Here is a 25645-nt window from a genome sequence, read left to right on the forward strand (position 1 = left end):
TCGATGAAAGACAGAAAGTTTCTCGTACCTATTAATTATTCATTTAGGTATACAATATTTATAAATAATGACTAATAGTAATGATGTATAAAAATCAAAAAATTTAACCACAAAATGAAGATTTAAAGAAAGAAAAAATTGTTTTCTACACAATTGACTGACCTCTTTTGATATCACCATTTCTATTTTGATAAATAATATAGTTTAAGATATTAAAATGTACAATAACTGAATATTATTATCATTATTGTCCTATTAAATTCTAGAAAATTAACAAATGATTTATTAATATTCTTTTGTTATTAGTGTCACTTTTTAAAAATTCCGTTATTGTCTAATTATGATAATAATATAAATAATGTTTTTTTTATCAAGATTTATTTTTGAAAACAAAATATTATTTTACAAAATATTTTTAAAAAATAATTATCATATTTTTAAATTTCTATTCTTTAAATTCGGATTAAAAATTATTTTTTAATTTGTCATAGGTTTAAACAAAATTGCTATGTTATCATTTGTAATCATAGTCGTAATTTCAACGAAATGTTTGAGGAATCTAACTTAATTTTTGTCCCTTAAAAGAATTTTTATATAAATTAACATGAAGTTTGCATAATTTTTGAATGTCTGTAATAGAATTAGGGTGGGATAGGTCTAATCTTGACTCCTCGATTTAAGACTAATGTTTATATTTATGATTTAGAGTTGTTTATGACAATAAATTAAAATTTATAAAAATACAATTTTATTAATTAAGAAGATCGTAAAATTAATTTATTCAAGTTAAAATTTATAATACAATATTTTATTTAGGTTCTAATCCTATAAATTTATTATCAATGCTTCATTAAAAAAAAATGGGAACATGATTTAGTTTTACACTAAAGTATTTTAGAGAATATTTAAACTAATTTTTTCAGTTTATACCAGTTAAATGAAATATAAACTTTACTATAATTTGCAATTTACAAAATGAAAAATATTTTTTTTTATTTGAAAGAATCATGAAGAATGGAACATTTCTTTATTAACCTTTGGTCTTAGGCGAATAGACTAAACAGAAATTTTTAGGATTAGGATTTTTAGGGATTTTTAGGAGGACAGCTGGACTGTCTTACAATTTAATCTATAATTGAGATTCCTTTTTTTCTCGCATTCTTTTAATTTTCGAGGATAAATCAAAAATTTAATTTGTATTTTTAAATTTCAATAATTTGCTATCAATATACTATAATATAAAGTTAAGATTTGTAAAATAAATTTCTGTTAAGACGAACTAAGAACGAAACCATTTGCTCTTTTATAAACTTAGTGATTTTGGTGAAAGATGTCCCATCTAATTTTTTCCGATGAGTCAAAAAAAAACTATCCACCTATGTTTCTACATATGCCCTTGGATCATCCTACTGATGTAAGGACGATTTTTGTATCGTATTCTGAACTTATCATAACTATTATCATTTTCTTGACGTGGATTGAAGTAGATCTATTATTTTGCTAATGATACTAAATTTAGACTTCAAAAGTTTTTCATGCAATTCATTAATAACCTTGTAGCTTGGAGTATATTCATTGTAATTTGAATCAATTGAAAAATATGAAAAATATTTACATAGCGTGTGATATTTAAACTCAGAACAAAGCCATTATTATAAATGATGCTATTTACGAAGCTAATAATCAGATTAATCATATATTATGATATAAAAATAATATATTATGTATTTTGTCTAATAAAGAGTTGACATTTTTCTAACATAATTTATTTCATTATTGTTCTAAGATAATATTCGCTACTAATGATTATCTATAGTAAATGTTTTAAACTTAAATTACTTTTTTGAAAATAGTGTATATTATTAATTATTTAAGTAATATATTATTTTGATAATATTTTTAAAATTTATTTACACTAAATTTTGACAACAGTTCTTAAAAGGGGCGACTATCCCTAAGTTTCGCCAGGGCATCTACCCTACCTTCAATAAATGTGGGTGGTTGATGTTCACCATATGTAGATCAACCATTATATGTAATTAAAATTTAATGATTAGATACTGAAGTTTTTATAAATTTGAAAACTTTATAATATATTTAAGTTTAAAAAATGCAGTTTCTAGAACGTTATAACCCGAGTAATAATTTTTATTCAATAGAATTTGTCAGAAAGCTTTCTTCAATTAAAAATTTTTTTTTATCTCAAAGTACCGTAAAAATAGCATTTACAAAAAAAAAAAAATTCTGCTCTTCAAAAATACTATAACTTTTTTTTTTAATAGTGTATATTAAAGACAATGATTTTTCTGATAATCCTAAATAAAGAAAGGGTTTAAAGAAGACACTTACAAATATATATATTTTTATTAACTCAACTTTTTTAAATGTTCCGGATTGACTGTATTCTTTCACCAACCTATACAAAATTAATATTCCACTATTGTTTTTATTAGAAAATGGACGTCAAAATAGAACAAATTTAATTTTAATAAAAATAAAGTATTTCTATTTAAGCGAATAAATTAATAAACATTTAAGGTTTAAGTGAAATTAAAAAAAAAAAGAAATTGTGAAATTATAATTATATAAATTATTGGGATATTTACACAAATTAATATCGGAGAGTTCTTTATGATAATGGTGATTATCACAGTCAGGTATCATTAATACTTTTCTCACTTTACTGCGACCCCACTGTGCCGGGTTTTTTCTATTAAAGAGTTAAACATTTTTTGAATAACTTCAAAATTTTTTCTTTAATCTCCAAAAAAAATCATTAAAAAAATAAATAACCTAGTTTTGTAAAGAATTTATGCCTTTATCAATTTTTTTTCTAAATATTGAAAGATAAATATTAGAGGTAAACAGCAAAAATAGGACAAGTAATTCTTAAGGGATGTGAAGCGATTTTTAAATAAAAAATGTTTGCTTCCCCAAATATTTTTGATTTCGGCTCCACTGGTACATATTGACAAACGTTTTTAGTGTAATAATTTTAAAGGGCGTAATGTTATGTTATACATTTTTCTTAACTATTGTAAGAATAAAACTTGAAATTTAGTATTATTATTTTTGATTATGTCTTTAATAAATAGTAATAACTATATTTCCTTTGCTGATTAATTTTAAACAAAGTTGATTGTTTTAATTAAGATACACAAAATACAAAATTGCGCATTTTAATTTTGTTCCAAGGTAATTAGAAAAATTAAATTGTACTAATAATTTAGTTTTATTAATAAAATGTAAAAAATAAACAAGGGTTAATTCTAAATTTATGAATTACTCAATGGTAGAAAAGATGTTATACTCTAATTTTTTTATATTGTTTCATTTTTTTTTTCTCAATTTTTGATGATTTAATCAGTACCCAAATATATATTTATGGGTGTTTTGATATATCATGTATACTATTCAGGTGTGTGCCGAGGGATAAGGATGAGGGATATATTACCCCATCAGTTGTTACTCAAAATAATATGGTAGATGACTTTGGTAGATTTTAGTTAAATTATTAGCAGTGTAATTTAGTTAACTTAAGTTTTTATCTATTTCCCTTGCGTTATTATGGTACATATAATTAATAGACAATAATTCATTTATAAATAAAATTGTTTATTTTATAAATGGTGTAGATAAAATATCTAAAAACATAGGTAGGTCTTGTAGATCTTCAAACTTCGATTGAGTTTTTTTATTGTTTTGTATTTTAAAAACATTATTTTAACAAACAATTGATATTTTTTAATTTACATTAATATAGTATTATCAGTATTTTAAACACGATATTCAGGGTACTATTAACTAAGACTAGGAACCCTACTGCTTACATGGTAAACACAAGAAAAAAATCTGAGGACTAAAATCAAAGGTCATAGGAATAACACATATTGATAATATCTCCCCACCTCCTTCCATTTAAAATTTCTAGGTACGCTACAAAGAAGTACTTGATATTATTAATATTTATTCAATTTATCTATTAAAATAGATTTATTTGAATTATCTTATTGAATACATAAATACTAAACTATCTCGTTCATTTAAAAATTATTATTTAATGATGCAAACGTGTATTTTTATGTATATATAATCATCCAGATTTCTATAAAATGAGTATTTAATTAATTTACTCATATATAGTATTTATTAATTTAACAATTAAATACAACAAATAAACAGTATTAAGATAACACCACAAGAATAAATAAACAATAAAGCAATGATTGGTGCGCACGCACATTGTACTCTTATAGGTAGTGCAACCCACTTTCATGTGATAAGCCTTGCCGGCTTAAGAATAATGGTTTGAAACTTCTGAGCAACACTGACAGTACGTTGACTACTTTCCTATTAAAAACACTTAACTGTTAAAGTTTGAAATAAATTAGATTAACTTAAATTCGTACCTTTCTACAACTAATTTTGTCATTTTAAATTAATTTTATTATTAAATTATAACAGTCAAATGGCGTCTAAGGATATAATTATTTCATAAAAGAAGGTAAATATTGATATATTTTTATTAGAATAAATTAGAATGAAAAAAAAAAATTACAAACAAAATTCAATTATACAATTTTTTATTAATATCATAAAACAATCTAATTTTCAATAGTTTTATATGAAATAATTGTATTGGATTTCATTCAATATAATTATATTTTCAGAGACCTGAGAATCCATTCGAAAATAAGCAACAATATTTTGGAAAAAAACTAAGGAAATTTATTTGAATCACATTAACTCAAATATGATAAAAACGTTTGAATAAAAATTACATAATTTTTGAGTTAATATTATTTAGATTGAGGTATGTGATTTTAAATTTTGAACTATTTTTTAGAATTTAATTCTTAGTAATTAAATAATATATACTATCATTAAAAAAATGTTTTTAGGTGTAGAAAAATTCATCACATAAAATGAATTTTTAATAAAGAAAAGATTTGTTTAGCCATTCTTTTTCTTAGCCCTACCAAAAGTGTGTACTACAGCATTATTTACGTAATTAATATTATTGTTTTATTATAACAAAGCCTGGAAAACAAACGTGTTTGTATATGAATGTATACAGATGTTTTTTATGAAAGTATTTGTTCATAATCTATGCAAAATGGTTAATAATTTATTTCCATTAAATTTCACAAACATTTAAATTAAGTGCAATTTTTGTAGCTGAAAAATATTAACTATAAATTTATAAATAATTATCATTCCATTATTAAAATTTATAACATGTTATTATGTATACATTGTATAACATGTTGTATTTTTAAATATATCTACATAATATGACCAATGTTATTAATTATAAAATGTATAAATTTTAGTTAATGTTTCTAATTTTGATTCAACATTTTTTCGTGACATTATTCCAAAATTTACCCGTAAATATCAACTTTGTTGCAATTATGTACACAAAAAATAATTTTGGCCTTCAAGTAAAATAAATAGTGCAAAAGTGACAAGGTTAATAATTTAAAGTGAAAATATTATTGTTTTTTGAATCTACTATCTTTTGATAAAAAGTTAAAATTAGGTTAAAAAATTAACTGTCTTATGTTAGAAACAGCGCAATATAATAATGTATTCTTACATTGTTTTAATAGTCCAACCATTTAACCCTTTAGACTTGTAATTAATAATACATCATTAGCAATAAGTAATAATATTATAATTAGCTATTTTGTCTGGAAATGAAAGTACGTTTAAACTGAGACTAAATAATTAAATCTCTTATAATAAAACCCTTGCCAAATTTCATGTGCAATTCATTTTTTTCATAAATGATCAGTTTTCATCCTTCTATTTCCCCAACTTGCTACAGATGGTGGTCCCCTCTTTCACATGTTAGGGAGTCAAAGATTGTTCTCGCCTTGAGTTAGAGTCCAGATACCACTAATAAAAAAATCACAAGGAAAATCTCGTTGGTATTTTAGGGATCGAATCCCATTAGACCCCGTATGCCTAATCATACGTTTCCAATCACTAGGTCGACCCAAATTCATTATTTTCATAATACATAAAATTAATTACTAATCATTAATTTTATTTATTACTCTTCAGCTATTTAAGATACTACGACAATAACAGAAATTATGAAATACATCTCATTTTTGCACATTTTTTTTGTTTAGTTGGGTAATGAGATAGATGAATTTTTATTGTTACTTAAAAAGTTTATATCGTATAATTTTGGAGTATATGGCTTGAATACAATAGTATGAGTTAAATTTAAATAATTAACGCACAAGTCAAAGCTGCATGTGTTTTCAATCAATAAAGTTGTTTAGATAATCATTCAGTGTTTACTGGAGATTCTGTGTAGCTTTAACGTCACGGTAGTACTGAAGTATTTTTTTCAACTGGGAAGTGGGGACAATAATCATGTAATCATATTTGTTGAACAGATAAATAGCAGATAAATATGTATACAAATAAGTAATAGTTTAGTTATAGTCTCGATCTATACAAATACCAGCCGCATTTCCTGTACGGTTTTCTTTCGAAAAGAAATGTTTTTTTTCATCAATGCATTAAAAGAAAATACGTCTGTTTTCGTATAAACCTGTTTTACTATTATAAATTGTGCGATTCTGTGACAATTATTGTAAAAAAATCAACATTGGAGATCCAGATATAATATATTTATATTCTTGTATCTATTGAATACACACGACCTGTTTTTTGAATTTGGTCATAATAATTTGTTCTTATTCTGTTTACGTTGAAATGAGTCCTTAACACAGACCTATTGACCTGTTAATAAGTCGATAAATAATACTCGGAAAGGATTATTGGATTCTCGTACTTATAGATACATAATAAATATAATTTTATTGTTATTTTAGCTATTTTTAAATTATGACGGTTACAATGAGGAGCGTTAGTCGTGAAAATATGGTTTTTTATTTTTTGTCACTTGCCCTAGTGACCAGTATAGATGCCACCGGCATTTTGTATCCCAGAGAATCTGAATCTCGGGAAGTTAAGTCACTTGATGGTATGTGGAACTTCAGATTATCAGAGCCGGATGCTTTGATTGGATTCAAAGAAAAATGGTACATGAAAGATTTAAGCAAGGTAGATACATTTCTTACTTAAAACCGTAAATAAAATAGTTGAAATAATTTTATTGAACTAGTTCAATAGCTATTAATCTAATAATCTAAAGAAGTCGATAAGTAGTGACATAAAGAGTGTCTCAAATCCAACTGACAACGCTTATAACTTAGCTATTTTTAAACTAAAAAAAAAAAGAAAAATTTTTATTTCTTCTTATTCATGATAAGTAATAAAAAATATGCTTTAAACGTAGCCTATTTAAAAAATCAATAGTTATTAAAAAAAAATATATCAACAAAATGATAATTGGTTCAAAAGTTAAAAGAGTTGTCGGATTTAACCGACAAACCTTTTTATATTATAGGCAAGAAAAACAACCGAAAACTTAAGATATGATGGTACATATATAATGTAGTAAATAATCAGAAAATACCTAGTGTTAACTTATGGCACTTATGATTTAGCTGTAAAAGTAGATTTATTATTTCTAAGAACATAATCAGAAAAAAATTAGCGATTAAAAATTTCGTATTTCTATAATTTACATAAGTTTTGGTATAATATTAAATAAGTATTAAGCTTTCGATTGTTTGATAATAAATAGGAAATGTTTAAAAGTCATAAATCATAAGTATATATATACATTTATTAAATAATTAACTTAATTATGTGTTATATATGACAAAAATGCATTTTTACACAGCTATCAGACAACAATAAATTATCTAACTAATTTTTCATGGATTTTGTTTTATAGCAATTTAAACCTTATTTTTATCACAATAGAAATAAAATAATAGATAGTATAGCTATGGTGAAGATCGCGGAGGTAGGTATTTCTTAAGTTTATGATTTAATCTTTGTCTCAATAAAATAATTTTGACAAAAAAATGATACCAGAATTAGATGGCTTAATTCTGCTTAAATAATTTGGCAATTATTTTTTTTTTTTCAATAAATTTCACTCATCATATGCAACCAAATAGCCAATTCAATAAAAATTGACTACCAAAAAATAATTGAAAAAATACGTTTTACAGTATTTTTTATTACTCTAGTAAATTGTACGAGTTTCAAATAAATCAATACCACTTTAAATCTATTAGTTTATAGGTCGTATTTTTTTTATAAAATATTATGACTTTGGCTTTATTGTATTAACTAATAGTGATAAAAATATGACAATATATAATTTACATAGGCATATTACGCCATCGCCAATAGAGCTCATATAATATTATATATTGGTATGCTCTTGCAACTAATACAATTTTTTGAGAACAAAAATATTTTAATAACAAATTTTTAGAGCCCCAAAAGATCACTTACGTTCAGTAATATTGAAATTATTATTATTGAATTTAATATGTATAATTATGCATACATACTTAACTAATCCCAAGTAAAAAATTAGAAAAACAGCTTTTTATAAATTCTATAAGTATTACTAATGGCTTTGTTGACGGAATGAGATCATTTTCTGCCAAATCATATATTCAAAACTGGGAAGTTGGCGGCTGCTACACCGACATACGTTTTCCAATGCAGTACATAACTCTAAAATGTTTATGCGTTTTGTTATTATTTACAAAATCACTACTGTCTATGCATAATTACTGTGGTCATTGTTATTCCTATTATATAGCATTCATAATAAACACTTAGGGTCGATTACCTGCAAACCGAACATGTGTTGTATCCCTGCGTTGGTGTTTAAAAATATAAAGAATAGGTGCCATTAAAATTTAAGTTCGTGAATAGGTCTCGTGAATTCGAAGAAAACCTATCAAAATATACATAAATTGGAAATAATTTATTGGTTAAGTTCTAATTCGACATAAATATAACGAAAAAGAAATTGAAAATTTCTATACTTTTTATCCTCTAAGTACTTAATCGTTTCAGAACCATTATTTAATAAAAACGTTTATCGCCTAAAATATAACATAAATCGACCACTTTTCGCCACGACTAAGACATGATAATAGATGTCTTGCTTAATAATTATTATTAAGTAACATTGTAATTAGATAATACTAATTTAAATTGTACATAGAAAATATTTTTTGAGTAAAAACGATTTTTCTTTAAAATAAATTATTATTGTTTATTACCTTTAACTTTAGAATTAATGAATTGAAATTAAACAAATGCATATTTTTGAAAAATTAATTAGCTCAGTATCACATGTTATTCTTAGCTTATTTGAGCATGAAGTTTTAAATTAAATATTTTTAAATAAAATTATAAGAAAAATTTTTCCGTTTTCATATGTTTATTTAGTATAATTTACATCATAATCCGTGATCAGCTAATTTGTTAAAATTTATTTAAGTTTGTATTACATAAATTTTACACTCAGAGGTGATTCTAGAGATATTTTTAGGAGGATATGAAGTAAATTTTGCTGAATTTTGGTTATAAATTTTCCGACTTAAGGACCCTAACAAGTAAAAAAGTTCACAGTTTATTCTAAAAAAGTTAACCACTAATGACTTTGTTGGATGTTTCGGGGAAATGACCACCTCCTCACCAAACACACATTTCCCCCAAGAAATAGTTCTTTTGAATCAGAATTTATTATCTAAAAAACACACCATAATAGTGCTATAAGTTGACAAAAATTTAGTAATTGTTTATTAATAGATATCAAATGTATATTTCGTATAAATGTTATAGTTTGAATAGAACTATTTTTATATCTCAATGTGTGTGTTTATTTTATAAAGTAACGATGATAATTTTGGTCTTCGAGTTTAATTACTCGAATTATACACAATAGTTAAGCAACTATTTTGTTTGAAAATGTTAATGTAAACTAAATGTATTTTATCTATAAAATGAATGAATAGACCTATATAGCTATTATTCTATTCATTTGTTTATTTTGTAAATTAAACTAGAAAAATATAATATGATTACATATCATAAGATTTGTTAGAATATGAACGCCGTCGTTCTTAAATCATCTTGATTTCATTATTGTTTAGTGAGTGCTAAAAAAGTCTTTTGTAATACGAAAGTAGCATAATTCAATGTGCGTGATGTACCATGACACATATCTAATATCTATTAAAGTCTAATACTTATATATTACATACTTTATATAATTTTCTGACAGACTGATCTTGCATCATTAATCTTTTATTTTATTTATCATTTAAAAAATACTTATATTATGTATTTAATATTACCAATACTTGTAATGTTGAAACAATATGATAATTTTTTAGTGATTAATTACTAAATTAGTATTAATCAATATACATGTTATGGTGCAAACTTTAATTTGATAATTGTTTTAAAGTCTGGCCCGGTTATTGAAATGCCCGTACCTAGCAGTTACAACGATGTTATGGTAGACAAGAAAATAAGAGATCACGTGGGTCTCGTTTGGTATGACAAGTCATTTTTTGTACCTGAAATATGGAGACAACAGGGCTATAGAGTGTGGCTGAGATTCGGGAGCGTCCACTATGCTGCTCAAGTGGTAATTTTTTTACGGTTTTTTAATAAGAATTTACTTACAATTATAGTACCGTTTTTTTTTTCTAAAATCAAATTTCTCAGAAGAATAAATTAACAATAGAATATGCAATAAAAGTAAGATCGTAAAAACCATTACTGAACCAAAAACTTGCATATGTTACTATTGACATAGATAATCCAATGTGACCTGTGTTCTCTACTCAATAAATGGTCTTAAAACGTTTATTCATATTATATTAGACCCGAGATGTGCGATCCAGTGATATTTATTATTTAATTAACTTTACAATGAATTTTGATTGCCTATTAACCTAAATATAACTCAAAATTATTTTTATACTGTTACTCAGTGAAACAAAATTTATAAAATGTAACTATAATTTTCAAAATAAAAATGTTTAAATTATTAAAAATTGTAAAAAAAAGTTTCCTTTCTAATTAAGAAATAAACTAATATATATTCAATTTAATAATTAGACATTAGAGTTTTTTACTTTCTTTTTTTATCATTAATTATGTTTAACATCTCTTCTCAAAGCTATTGCTTGTGCCAAAAAAAAAAAAAAATATACTCAGCATGTTTATTATCAAATTATAAAATTGTCGTTAATGAGAGTACGAAAGAGGGGGGTCACTAGAATAAAATTAATTACGTGAGGAAGATTATTATTATTTAGTAAATATATTCTCATACTAATCGATCTTAAATAAAACCTAATAATACTTAGTATGCAATTACAACTTCAATTGTAGTAGTTATTGATTGATTGATTTATATTTTGTATTTACTTTTATCAAAGTGGAACTCGGAAATTTATAAAGAAAAATGCGAAGCTATCATCATTTTATACCTCTACTATTAAAATTATTGGAATGTAATGAACTTGATTGATTTTTCATCACGTTCTATCACATTGAACAATTTTTCATTATGCATATTTTTATTTTAGTGGGTGAATTCCCATTTAGTTATGAGCCACGAAATTGGACATCTGCCATTCCAAAAAGATGTTACAACTAATTTGAAATTCGGACGTTTAAACAGGATAACCGTGGCCGTGAACAACGAACTGTCAGAAATAACTGTGCCCCAAGGATCCTTGCAAAACCTGACCACGTGAGTATCTTACGTTCACCAACATCCTATTTCCATACACATTAAACCTGTAAGCCATTTTCACTTTAATACGTTTTCTTAATATGAATCGTTTCAGAATTAATTATCGATTATACTTTCGAATATATATCTGCTAATTATTATTTTATAAGATTCTTGCAACGAGAATATTTTTTAGCAGAGTAATCGTAGTATTATTGTTGCATTGTAACAGTAACCTAACCTATAGGCAAATAGTGAAACAAATAACGCTTACAATAACTACATCTGATTTTAGTAACACCGAAGCCAAAGTAATCCAAACGTACACTTTTGATTTTTACAACTACGCCGGAATCCATCGTTCAGTATTTTTGTACACGACACCAATAGTTTATATTGATGACATAGATGTAAAAACTGACTTCACCGAGAACGGCAAAGGTATTTCTTAGTTAATCATTAATCGTTAAAAAATTCCTATTTAACAGTATATGTTAGTGTTATTTTAAAGAGGTATTCAATTTTGCTTCATCTCAGAGTTGTATGTTCTAGTCATTAGACATACAAATTGATCAACAAGTCAATTATAAATATACAATTAAAAAACAGTTAAGGAAAAAATATTAATCAGATATACATTGAAATGCATCTTCGATCTTTTGTTATAAATGACCTATAGCGTTGATTATTTTTTAAAACTTATTTTTATCATTTCCGTACTTATACCATATGATTGTTTTTTATCAGTGTGTAATTAGTAAGGTTCGGGACTTCAAGCATTTATAAAATTTGTTTAGCACACTTTCGAAACACTCAACTCAATTAAAATTTATCATAGGTATACATAATACCACATGAATTTTTTTGTTTTGTTCTAGAGGAACTGATCCCCCTACGCTCTCCTAAACTAAAATCCTAATTAATATACATCGATTAGGATTAAGAAAGACAAAAACGAATATCTATTTATCATTAATGTATTTGGTATATCTCTATAAATGCATAAAGTCCCGAACCGTATTAATTAGTAGATAGTCCATGCGAATTTAATGACTTTTTTTTATCATTGTCTAATGAATGCATAGGCGATTACAAGTTAAAAATAAGTTATTGTCTAGATTTTTTGGGAAGGATTTTTAGATTATTTTTATAATATTTAGTGTCTATATTCTAAAAACTAAAACCAAGATAATCAACTTTTCAAAAGTATTATTATCGTTAACAGAACTTTAATAGAGGTAAGGATTACACACTAGTAGCGTACGCGGGAGGGAGGTGTTATAATGTACATGAATTGATGACTTTTTTTTACTCATCATTTTAAAAAACTCTTCCTTTCACTGTAACAATATAATTAATAAAAGTAAAGAACATTAAGAAAAACGAAAATCAACGAACAATACAACTAATGTATATAATTTGATATTAGATAAAATTGTAAACAGACCAAAGCCGTGGATATTATAGATGTACAATGGTATAAGGTAACGAAGCGACGTTTATGATTAGAAAATATTTGTCGTTTTAATTACTATGGGCATGGAATCTAGTTTTTATGATTTTCTTATTAAAAATATTTTTAATCAGAAGATTTTTCTCAAATTATTTTGATCATCAATCAATTTCTAACCATACTTAAATTGATCAACAGAGAGCTTTCCGAAGATTCAATCAATCAGTTTATTTCAGGTCTTACTGATAAATACTTACAATGCATAGAAAAATATAAAATATGAAATATATACAGGACAAGATAATAAAAATCTTGTTCTGTACTTATTTCGTTTCAGTATCTTAATCATTAGGATACTTATATTTATTTTTGTTACAAATCGTTACGCTCCACACATAAACTCGGAAGATATAAATAGAAGTTATTTTTATTTAATTTTAATGTACATTAAGTATAATTCTGTTTCTTTTTACTGATTGTATCGTTTAAGAATTGTGGATAAAAAATATTTATTTATCTACTTTTGAGAATAAGAATGAAATAATACGATTGTAGTTAGTACAACGGAAATGAATATATGTTTTAATTATGTATAATGTACAAATACGTTAAAAACAACGTAAACAAAGACAGTGTACATAAACAAGTCTTTCACGCATGTAGTAGAACATATAATGATTACATTATTGCCTATGTCTATTGCATTTCATAAAAGATGCTGCACTATGGGTCACGTGTGTGATTATATCATGTGAAATTCTGGTCAATACCTTCACGATATCGTGATGGAAATTAAAATATTATCAAGATTGCGTTGACGACATATGACTAAGTATTAGATATATTACACTTGTAATAATACGAGCCAAGTGTTTGACACACGTTAAAACACCTTAGGGTTATATACATATTATTGACTGTCTTTCGTTTTTAATTTATCTTGGATGATTATCTACTAACATTGATTTCTGTTTATATATATATATTTTTATTTTTGTTTACATATTGAATGTGGATTCCATCATCTTTAAAACTATTTAATTATAATGGTGTGTTTTATAAAACTTACGCGTTCAAATATCCTAATATAACTTCAACAATAACTATTTTTCAATATTATTCTGGATAGAATGAAAATATAATATTAACTATATTGAAAAGAAATCNTGATTTTTGTTTGCATATTGAATGTGGATTCCGTCATCTTTAAAACTATTTAATTATAATGGTGTGTTTTATAAAACTTACGCGTTCAAATATCTTAATATAACTTCAACAATAACTATTTTTCAATATTATTCTGGATAGAATGAAAATATAATATTAACTATATTGAAAAGAAATCTAAAAGAAAAAAATTAGCTGTGTATTCTTTAATTTTAACTTAACTCAGCGATTACCAGAAAAATGTAAAAAAACAAAAATATAATATTGCATTTTAAGCAGTACTTTGAGATTCAACAATGTCAACACAAAAAAAAAAAAACAAAAACAATGGGAAGTTGAACATTTACTGACATTTTATATATATTATTAACAATAAAAAAAACAATCATTAAACAAAATGTTAAATATCTGTTTTTGACATGAGTTGTTATATCATCATAGGGCGCAGGTCGAACAAAAGTATTGGGTGATCATTATTTCTCCCCTTCTTAATAATATTTCTATAGAAATTTACATGTAATTTTTATAATTTTTGAGAAGCTATGACAGAATCAAGGGGGAGCTACGTCCCATCTAGTACCCCCAGATTGCGTCTATGCAAATCACTCGGCAAAATAAAAAATAATCTTAAACATTAAATACTTTTCGAATATAGTCAAACTAATTAGCAATTACTCTGATTATATTATTTCAATCACAACTTTTACTAGTCGAGTCTTATATTTGAAAAATAGTCTATTCCCAATAAATATATAAAGACATTATACTAAAACTTAGTTGACTATGTTCTGGTTTTTTCCTACGTAAACGGTACAATAGATTTATAAAAAAAGCAAAATAAAAAAAATGTTTTCCTTAGTATACCAATTGGTACTAGATTTCTAAGCTGTCGTGTTTTTTTTTTATAAACTAATAAACTAGTATCTAAAACAATATGTACATATTTTTTAATATACATATATTGTATATTTCATATATACAAAATAAATAAAATATGTATATATTTTTATCAAAAAGTAGGGAAAACGGGTCAATTGTTACAAACAATGGGAATAATAGAACCCCTTACTTACTGAAAACCCTATATAATAAATACTTGTACATAATTAGTTGATAATACAAAATTGTTATATGATCAAATAATCAATATATTTGCAATATAAAATAATATTTATGCACAAAACATGCATTTTTGAATACAAAAGTACTTATGAGTTAAACAATAAGTAAAAAAACGGGTTAAATATTATATAAGTAATGGTAAAATAAGTTTTTGTTTGATATTTATTTGATATACTTTAATTTTATAAATTTGTTTTTAAACACTTATATAATATATAGGTACATATAATAATACATATTATTAAGAAAACTAATCAAATTTTAGTTTCAATAAAAGTATATTGTTATTCTGTTAAAAATTAATTCATTTTTTTATTACTACATATTTTTAGGGATAATCCATTATTCTATTTCTTATGGAGGGTCATTAAGCAATGGAGAAGTTTTGAATTGTTCGGTAACTTTATTAAAAGACGAAAACGTCCGAGAAAATTTTAAGGTGAAGGCAAATAATCCTGAAGGTTTGTCAGGTACAATTGAAATTGAAAACGCTAAACTTTGGTGGCCGTTCTTAATGAGTGACGAACCTGGATTCATGTACACGTTGGAGGTTTTATTTGTTAAGAATTTCCTCTCATACAGTAGTTAAATTGTTTTTTAATTTACAGATAAAACTTTCGACTAACTGGCATGTGGATGACGTTTATCGGTTACCAGTAGGTATCAGAACAATTAAATGGAATAACGTCTCATTATTGATCAATGACAAACCGGTTTATCTTAGAGGGTTCGGGCGACATGAGGATTCAGACGTGAGTATATTCATATTCCATATTAGACATTAAAATGCACTGAATACCATATATTTTTCGTAATTGATAAAATTGTTTTTTTTTTTTAGTTTCGAGGAAAAGGCATGGATTACGCTTTAGTAACTAGAGACTATGATCTCATCAAATGGGTTGGAGCTAACTCTTATAGAACATCTCACTATCCATATGCCGAGGAAATCATGGACTTTGCTGACAAATATGGCATAATGATTGTGGACGAGTGTCCTAGCGTTAATACAGAGTATAATAACTTTACAACATCTCATAATTTACTTATAAGTAGTATAGAAAAAATGTTTCTTGTTCATTTATTCATAATTTTTAAAAACAATATGTATATTATAATGGCGATGTCGTGCAAAGTAATTTCATTTAATGAAAGACTTCAAAAAGTTACAATAACTCTAATAAATAAAAACAACAGAAAATGTTATATTTTTCATTAGTTAAATCACATTTAAATCGAAAACTTTTAATCATTTAATGAACTTTTCAACTTTAAATTATGGTTACAAAAAATAAAAAATAAAGCCTTTCACTTAGTTACTTTTTGTAGGACGGCGACGATATATGTTACATTAATCTAAAACATCTATGGACTTCAACTAAATAATTTTTCCATTATTGTTGGAAACTAATAAATGAAATATGGGGTGTACAGTTCAAGAAATTAGTTTTTATAAAATAAATTTAATATAAAATAAAACAATTTTAGAAATAAAACTTAATTTATTCAAGTAACTTAAATTTTAAATTATTTTTGGTAAATCGATTTTTTTTTTAATTTTGAATAAAGTTATAAATGCTATTGACCCATATTATCCAACAGTCTAGGGAAGTTGGATAATATTGATAGTCAATGTTCTAAGACTTTGAAATGCACATGTTTATATATTTCTTCTCTCAGACAATAATGATTAACAAATATCTATTACACTAATCCATAAAATTATGTTAAAATTTCAATTATACCAATATATATATATATTTGTTTAGAAATTATTCAGATAAATTACTGAAAAAACATACCGCAAGTTTAGCAGAATTAATAAAAAGAGACAAAAATAGACCAAGTGTTATTATGTGGTCTATTGCAAATGAACCGAGATCGGATCAAAAAGAAGCTGACAGTTATTTCCAGTAAGTTAAATGCCCTATAAATAACATTAGGCAACACAACATACTTCACATACAATTTGTTATTATTCTTTGCTCATACTCGTTGAGCGATACCGTATTATATATTATCTAATAGTTAATGAGTTTCGATTAACAAATATCAAAATTATTTGCTAAATTATTTTTAATTTTCTAAATTCAAATACTTTTTTGAATAGGGCTTTCCTAATTATTTAAAGTATGCTGTATAATTTATAACTAAAATATGACAGCGTTTTGTTTTCTTTATTTTAACTATACATATATATTGCTCGCAGTAATAAAGCAAATGAATGTGGTTTTATTTAAAATTTTTATGTAGGTTTGTTGCAAAATTTGTGAAGTCTCTGGATAAATCTCGTCCAGTTACTGCCGCTCTGAACAAATGGTACAGCATTGACAGGGCGGTGAGTAATCAATCATCCATTGATAGAATTTGGTATAAAAGCACAACAATTTTATTGATTAACTATACTTATGTTTTACTGTAATTAATATGCATTTTGTTGGTTTGAAAATAAATAAATCTTCTATGTTCTTTAAATAACTTTAAAAATACTCCAATTTTCAATCTCTCAGTAGTTAGCTGATTTTATTAGTACACTTAACACAACACAAACACTAATAATTAAAGTTTTTATTTAAAATAAGCTTATATATTCACTTTGAATGTACTAACACCTTTTGTTTTAGATCCGTAGCTTCCTTTACAAAAAGCTTAGATTCGCGGCCAATAACCGCAGCTATTGCGACAAATGTCGAAACTGATCAATTGGTGAGTGGTTGGATACGCCAATCTTCTTCTTTATCTCTTTTTGATTTTTATTATTTTAATAAAATAGTGTATCATGCATCTAAAATCTTCTTTGTGACTTTTATAAACACAGGCTTGACTTTTCTGAACATATTCTTTGTAAAATATTACCTGTAAACTAATAATTGATAATCGATTAATTTCAATTTCTGTCCACTGCTCTGTCCTAGTCACCTGTATTATTAACTTAGATTTTTGAGCATGCCTTCAAAAATAAAATACTTTATTATTGTCATGTATTAATTTTTTCCTAAAATGAATTTTCTATAGGCAAAACACTTGGATATCATTGGTTTTAATAGGTACAACTCTTGGTATTCAAATGCAGGACACACGGAGATCATAAAGTCGAAAGTAGAAATCGAAGCAACCAGATGGCATGATAAGCACAACAAGCCGGTTTTTATGACAGAATACGGCGCCGATGCTGTAGCCGGTTTACACATGGTACATTTTTTTTCTTACACATTTTAATGTATTCAATTTTTTTCTCCACATTACTAATTGTCATCTAATTTTGTTTAGAATCCTTCATTTGTTTGGTCCGAAGAGTATCAAGTGGAACTAATGGCTGAACATTTTAAAGCGTTTGATGTCTTAAGAAGTAAAGATTTCTTTATTGGTGAAATGATATGGAACTTTGCTGATTTCAGAACAGATCAATGTGAGTATAGTGTAGTATTAGGTACCCATAAAACTGTTTTCAAATTTTTAAATATTTTACCAAACTTGTATGGCAACAATGTCACAACCCGAGGGTTGGGGGGTTGTAATTTTGTATTAAAAAAAATCAAATATTTTAAACTTTTAGCAAAAGAAAGGATATGTTCATTATATTTTACTTATAAGAACGTCCTCTATTTAATATATTCAATACTAAAATAGCAGTTGCGATATTTTAAAATATGAATTAAATTTAAACCAATTTATATGATTAAAAATGATGTATATTTTTTTCCAGCTTATGTAAGAGTGGGGGGTAATAAAAAAGGAATATTTACTAGACAACGAGAACCAAAAGCTTCAGCGCATTACTTGAGAAAAAGATATTGGGCCTTGGCAAATCTTTTAGACGGTGCACGAGTTCCTGATAACTTGAATTCCTATGTCACGGCAAACGAATGTCAAAATCACATTGAGCTTTAATTGTTATTACATAGGGATTATACTTTGTTGATAATAATTATTGTTACTTATCCGACCTCGAATAAATCAGGTCGGTGTTTAATTAAATTACATTATTTGACTGTGAAAAACATTTAATATTTATTTTTAGTATCGTACAGACAACGATTATGAAATTAATAATGCTGTATGTATTATGTATTATTTTAATTCATTATTTAATTTAAATTAGATACTACTACTTATTAACTTTTATTTATTATAATTATTTTTGTTTTATTATTTAAAAAAAATTATACTGGCCTTTTTAGCTTCGATGCGAAGCTGAGAAGGTATTGGTTTTACTATGATGTGTTTTTTTTTTTTTTTTTTGTCTATTACCACTTTTTCTCAGCTCTCACCGAACGGATACAATACGTCAAAAGATCACAAATCGTATCTAGTCGAAGACATTACCTTTCAAAATTGAAAAAATTTCCCTCGTTCCCCGTAAATGGGGGAAACCTCCAAAAAAGTTACAAATTTAAAAATCGCTAATTTTCGAAATTTTTTCAATTTTTTTTACTAAAAACTGCCGTAACTTTTTCAAAAATGAACATATCAATATAATTTTTTTTTATATAGATGCTTGATGTCTTTACCTATCATTTGGTATATTTTTTTTGTAAATCTGACACTTAACCTGCCCACAGGGGGGGATTTAAAATGACAACTTTTTCAACTTAACTTTTGAAAATGTTTCGGAAGGTCTGACACTTTTATATATATCTGACACTTTTATATATATCTTAAATTAAAGCTAATGTAATGTACTTTAATTTGAAAAAAAAAAATTTGACCTCTGGACTTGTCTTCATGGTGAAAATGGCTACCGAATGCTATTTTTGTGTGAAAATTCTCGATTTTATAATTTACATTTTTTACTTTAAAGTGCTATAACTTTTTAAAAAATGTATGGATCAATACAATTTTTTCATGAGAAGTAGTATTTATATACATCTTTCATTGGACATACTTTTTTTTTTAATCGAGATATTAATAAGGAACCAGCAGATCAAGTAGCTTTTGGAATAAAACACCAATTTTTTTTAAATTAAACACTATCTAAAGATTTGCATCGAAGTGTTTATTTTTGATAGTGATTTTAATCACTGTCAGATATCATTATACTTGATCCAACTATACCACGGCACCACTGTGCCGCGACCCCCCTGTGCTGGGTTTTTTAAGTTATCAATATGTTGATTGTGTTGAAAAAATAATTCAGTTTCTTTGCTTCTGTATTTAATAAATCGTAAAAATACGTATGTATGCGTAATTTTGTGTTTTTAATCATTTTCGACTGACTATTATAAACTTTTTTTTACTCTTTTAGAGAACATACATCTTTACGTTGTACCGCACTAACACATTTTTGCGTCTAAAGTAGGTTATGATATTAAAAATCATCATCACACTTCACTCTCTTAGCATAATATTGGCTTAGCCTGAAAATCTAAGGTTTTGTTAATTAAAATAAGGTATAAATCCTCATAATCGTAACTGATTTTCTTAAGATCATACCTGACTACGATCAATTGTGTGCTAAACTATAAAAGCGTATTAATATTTCAAACATTTATACCTTTTGGTGTATTTTTTCGATTAGAAAAATAACAAAATATATTATAAGATATAAATGTTTTACGCACTTTAAAATTATGTTAATAAACATATTGTTTAAAAAAATATCTTCGTTGTGTAAAACAAACATTGTAGAAATATAAAAACACAATGCGCGGCTTCTACGATTGAGTAAAACCTTTCCCCTGCGTACTCAGCGAGGGGCGATGAAGCACATGGAGTTGTTGGGACCAGACGACGACGGTAGACTGTGTGTGTAATGTTATGTAAGTTGAATGAACGCGGTTACTGGTTAGTGGTGCGGCCGTGGCGGACGCGTGTGGTCGTGTTCTGAATTCTCCTCGAGTTTTTTACTCAGTACATCGTTATTCACAATAGGTTGTTTTTTTTATTTAGAAAAATCTGTGTAAACCACCTGTAGAATAAATTTTTAACTTAATGATGCTACTGTATTCAACATACTTTTAATATGGCTAATAAGTTCTTTTACTGACGGGTAAGTTGTATTCAATAAAATTTTTAATATTTAATTATATTAAAAATTATTCTTACATTAAAAATATAATTGTTTAACAGTTCTTTTATTGATATTTCATATAGTGAATACAATATTATTTTTGGTAAATATTAATCTATTAATTGGCATAATATAGTGTAATAATTGATGAAATTCGGAAGACTAGATCAGACGGTTGAGTTTGATTTATCAAGATAATTTTCTATCACATAACTCGATCATTTCTAGTATTCAAATGTAAATACGACCAGTATTCCTTTAATTTTTCGTTTTTATAATGTCTTAACATATCTTTTTAATACGTCTATTAATTATTTGTGCATTAATTTTACGTTCTCTGTGAAATCGTATTAATTACAATAAATAAATATTTTTTTTTTATAACTTGTGTGAAAAGTTTGTAGTGTAAATAAATATTAAACTATTCAAATTATTGAATAGTAAATTAGTATTATCGTTTAACACATAAATAGCTTGTACGTAAATAATAATTTATTTTTCGAAAAAAGTTATACGGAAAAATGTTAACGTGCAAATGTGTCTCATTTAATATATTCTGAGATAGCTTTTTTTAACATTTATTATTTATAATTGTTGTGCATATATCTCTTATAGCTTATTTGTTTTATGATAGTTTTTTTCCTTGTTTTAATTATTTTTTGCGTTTCTGAGTTTACTAAAAATGGAAGATGTTTAACAGTAAGATCAAGATATATATAGTTACATAGTAGTTGTAACTATGTACTGACTCAACAATTTCGAGTTGAATCATTTTTTTATTTCTATGGAAAGTCTGCTTTTGTCGTCTACCTAATTCGAGGGCTCTATCTTGTATAGTGTTTTGTGTTGTACTAATAAATAAAATAATAATAGTAAAAAGATAAAGTACTGAATACATAACATGTTCAAAATTGAAACCAACGGCCAGGAAGGCCGGTAACCAATTAAAATATTGTTGAAATATCGAGGGAAACATTTTTAATAAAAGTCAAACTTTTTATTTCTAAAATATTACTATAATATTTAAAACCCAATAATGTTGTGAATCATATTTAACATGATATGTACAATGTATTACTATTAGGTAGATAATTTTAACCACGACATTCGATTGGATAGGATTTTTTAACATATCACACAGCTTATTTATTGTTAAACCTATTAATACTTATTACTTCTATGGAAAATATTCATTATTAAAGTATTTTGTAAAACTAATCATAGTAGAAAACTCTATTACCCTCGTTGAAAGTATCTGCAATGTTCACTATAATTACAGGATCCATATAATATATCAAATATATAAAAAAAAAATCGGTGATGTAACCGAAAAATGCCAAGGTAATGTAAAAAAAAAATGTAATTTCCTAAAATTTTCAGGAATAAGTATTATAATAATTTCTGACAAAAACAATGAACGAAATAAACATAATCATGTTATCATTAAACTATGTATAGAAGCAAGCGAAAAAACTACCAGAAATGAATTCGGTAGCTTTTTGTAGCCTTCGTGTAATAATAATATTACAATTGTACTATTATTTATCAACAGTGAATTTTATACGTAATCTACAATTTCTCAATGGATAAAACCTCGATTAAATCATCATAGAACATCTTCTGTCTGTAGCCTTGCCCTTGATAACTACTGACTGTTTCAAGAAGAAGTTTTATGCGAAAAGTAAACTCATATATACAGAATGACTTGATCAAAATGTATTGTTATTATTTTAATAAATAAAAAATTATCAAGAGGTCAACTGAAAACTACTAAATTAAAATCATTCATGAAAATGTCATGATTTTTTTAAGAATATTTAATTTTATTTGTATATTTACTGCATTTATGTACTGTATACAATTCTTGGCGCGTTAGATACAAAACGACCTATGGCGAACAAAATAATTCCTAAGCTATAACTACTTATGTCTGAACTAATTAATGACATTTCAAGATAATTCATTAGTATTATTCTAATGTCCAAATTTTCGTTTTTTAAGCAATATATCACTAAGTTTAGTGAATTCGTCATCTGATCTATTTTAGTGTTATATTTTTTGTTAATTGGTTATTATTAAGCACATTACTTATATAAATAGTTAAATATGAATATTACGTGCAAATTAATAAAATAAATTTGTTACTTATTCGAGGAACTTATTCGTGTTATGAGGGTCGTTAGAACTTTAGTGGTTGACTCATACTTGGGCATCGATCGATTAGCAACAAGCTGCAGAGAAACGACATGACAACTGAAGTTGTCTCTTATGACGTCTTATGTTTACTACTCCTATTGGTTGTTATTTCGTAGCACTTGCTAGATATTATTTCATTTGAACTACGTATATATATTAAATAATTACAAAATTCATATTTTTAAATTGTAAAATAAACAATAAAACTCTCGATTTTCTAATGGAAATTTTAATGAAAATATCAACCGTCTAACTTGTATAGCAAATATGTTTGTATTATAAATGCGGGTTGTTAGTGTTGATGAACAAAAAATATAAAAATGGAAGGATAAGTTAACATATAACAGCAATTACAATCATAAGACATAAAAAAGCTATTATGTCAGGATAATATTATTCATGTGGTTTTTAATGTTCAAGCGATTTCAACTAATTTAGGTGGTGTTAATTATAAAGTTATTCGACAATTTGGGTATATTGGAAAAAATAAATAATATTATCTTATATTTATATTTTTACATACACATTTAATACGTTGAGTTTTACGTTAAAATAATGTTACACAGTAAATTAAAAAAAAAACGTTCTTGTAAAAGTATCTATATTATTAAACTTTTACTATGTAAATACTTTTTATAAGAGCTGAAATTTTGATTTTACAATTATATATAACCAATTCAAAAATAAAAAATGACCTCATAAAATAAATACATAAATTTTTCAATTCAAAATTCTGCCTCCTCCTTGTCACCCATAATTAATGCATGTCATACTCGTAGTTTATTAAAATTAATGAAAAATTCAACGAGGTTTAATTATTGTGTGTGTAAAAAAAAAATCCCAACATAGCAATAGTGCGATTTTTTAAAAAACACCATAATTTTTCTCTTGCATAAATCAACAACCATTTCTATCAAATAAAATATTAATTACTACGTTTAATAATGCTGTTGTTTCGTTAAGTACTAATTAGGTTTAAAAATTTCATGGAAAAATTGTTTTAAATTGCAATGTTTAATGATAAATTCTGTTTGTCAACAGATTACCACATTCGACGAAATGACCGGCGTGCGACGCAGTTGACGAATAATATGCCCACCAGCCGAACGTCCTTTAAGCTCGTGCCGTTCAAGTCACCGCTAACAGTTTTCCTATCGTTGCTGGTAGTCGGCAACGTTTTTGACATTACCACTTCGAGACCGGCTTCCGGGCACCATAAAAAACGAGAAATAAGATCGGCACCTGTCTATGAAGATGTGGTAAGTCATGACTGTTACGAATATAGAGTTACATTTTTTTCACCGCTCGGAATTGACTAGCACGCGTTTGTCGATGTAATTCAATCGGCCAAAAGCATATATCTCTTCACAATATTCGAAACATTGATCGTTTTTTACGTACATTCACTATTAGCCACCGAGTCCATTTAAATACTGCATTGTTTGGGGTGCACCACCCCAAAAATGTACCCCCCCGTAAATGAACTACGGTAAGTAACCTACCGCAACGCACACACCTTTAGGCGAAAAAATATATTATAGACCATAACGTTTCAGCTCTCAGTTCGTGTATTTATATCGTACACCCTATTCTAACGTGGATGGATTTAAACGCCATGTGTTGCTTCCGACGCTCTTAAGGGACTTATAATTAATTGATTTCGACTACGTTTTGTGAACGTTACAAAACAAAATGATCGGTTATTGATAAACATAAATGTCCGATACACAAACGTGTTATAATATAGTAACATTTCTTGTACAGTAGGTACACGTGTGCTGTTATTATGTTTAACACTTTTTGATTAACGATATAACATATTCGACTATAAATGTAATTTCCTCGCGTACTGTAAAATCTAACAAAAAAAAACTCTATCATGTCCGTATGTTGGAGTTCTGAACTAGCTAGTGTAATATCAATGTTCTTGTTTGCCTTTGCAGAGTATATCAACGATATTATATTGTCCTTGTAAAAAACAATACAAATGTAGCTCATGTACATGTCAACAAACAACGCATAAGTCTACATGTACTAAAAA

General features: G+C 26.0%; 2 protein-coding genes across 4 annotated transcripts in view; both read left to right on the forward strand.

Annotated features, from left to right (window-relative positions):
• Window positions 1-4325: 4325 nt before the first annotated feature.
• Window positions 4326-19612, forward strand: LOC126901184 (beta-glucuronidase-like). 3 transcript variants are annotated; one of them, XM_050677511.1, is made up of 14 exons: window positions 4326-4504; window positions 4671-4813; window positions 6855-7086; window positions 10376-10558; window positions 11508-11674; window positions 11952-12097; window positions 15731-15948; window positions 16007-16150; window positions 16240-16412; window positions 17168-17311; window positions 17652-17736; window positions 18414-18590; window positions 18669-18807; window positions 19105-19612. In XM_050677511.1, exons 3-14 carry the CDS (start codon window positions 6868-6870, stop codon window positions 19287-19289), a joined length of 1980 nt encoding a protein of 659 aa, XP_050533468.1. In that variant the 5' UTR covers window positions 4326-4504; window positions 4671-4813; window positions 6855-6867; the 3' UTR covers window positions 19290-19612. The 3 variants fall into 3 exon arrangements, with proteins under 3 accessions (XP_050533468.1, XP_050533470.1, XP_050533469.1); XM_050677513.1 differs by lacking the exon at window positions 17652-17736 and adding an exon at window positions 18023-18104 and having other exon boundaries at window positions 4327-4504; XM_050677512.1 differs by lacking the exon at window positions 4326-4504 and having other exon boundaries at window positions 4653-4813.
• Window positions 19613-21175: 1563 nt separating this feature from the next.
• Window positions 21176-25645, forward strand: part of LOC126901185 (matrix metalloproteinase-2-like) — a 33149-nt gene continuing 28679 nt past the window's right edge. The window contains exons 1-2 of the mRNA XM_050677514.1: window positions 21176-21387; window positions 24646-24863. Of these exons, the coding sequence (XP_050533471.1) occupies window positions 24696-24863 (168 nt within the window). The 5' untranslated portion in view covers window positions 21176-21387; window positions 24646-24695. The remainder of the gene's footprint in view (window positions 21388-24645; window positions 24864-25645) is intronic.

The sequence above is a fragment of the Daktulosphaira vitifoliae genome, unplaced genomic scaffold (assembly GCF_025091365.1).
Source record: "Daktulosphaira vitifoliae isolate Bord-2020 unplaced genomic scaffold, ASM2509136v1 Scaffold_3, whole genome shotgun sequence".
Taxonomy (NCBI): Eukaryota; Metazoa; Arthropoda; class Insecta; order Hemiptera; family Phylloxeridae; genus Daktulosphaira; species Daktulosphaira vitifoliae.

Coding starts and splice junctions, on each gene's coding strand:
- LOC126901184 (XM_050677511.1), top strand. CDS start 6,868: ATGACGGTTACAATGAGGAGCGTTAGTCGTGAAAATATGGTTTTTTAT. Junction 16,413..17,167: donor TGTCCTAGCGTTAATACAGA/GTATAATAACTT, acceptor ATATTTGTTTAG/AAATTATTCAGATAAATTAC. Junction 17,312..17,651: donor GAAGCTGACAGTTATTTCCA/GTAAGTTAAATG, acceptor ATTTTTATGTAG/GTTTGTTGCAAAATTTGTGA.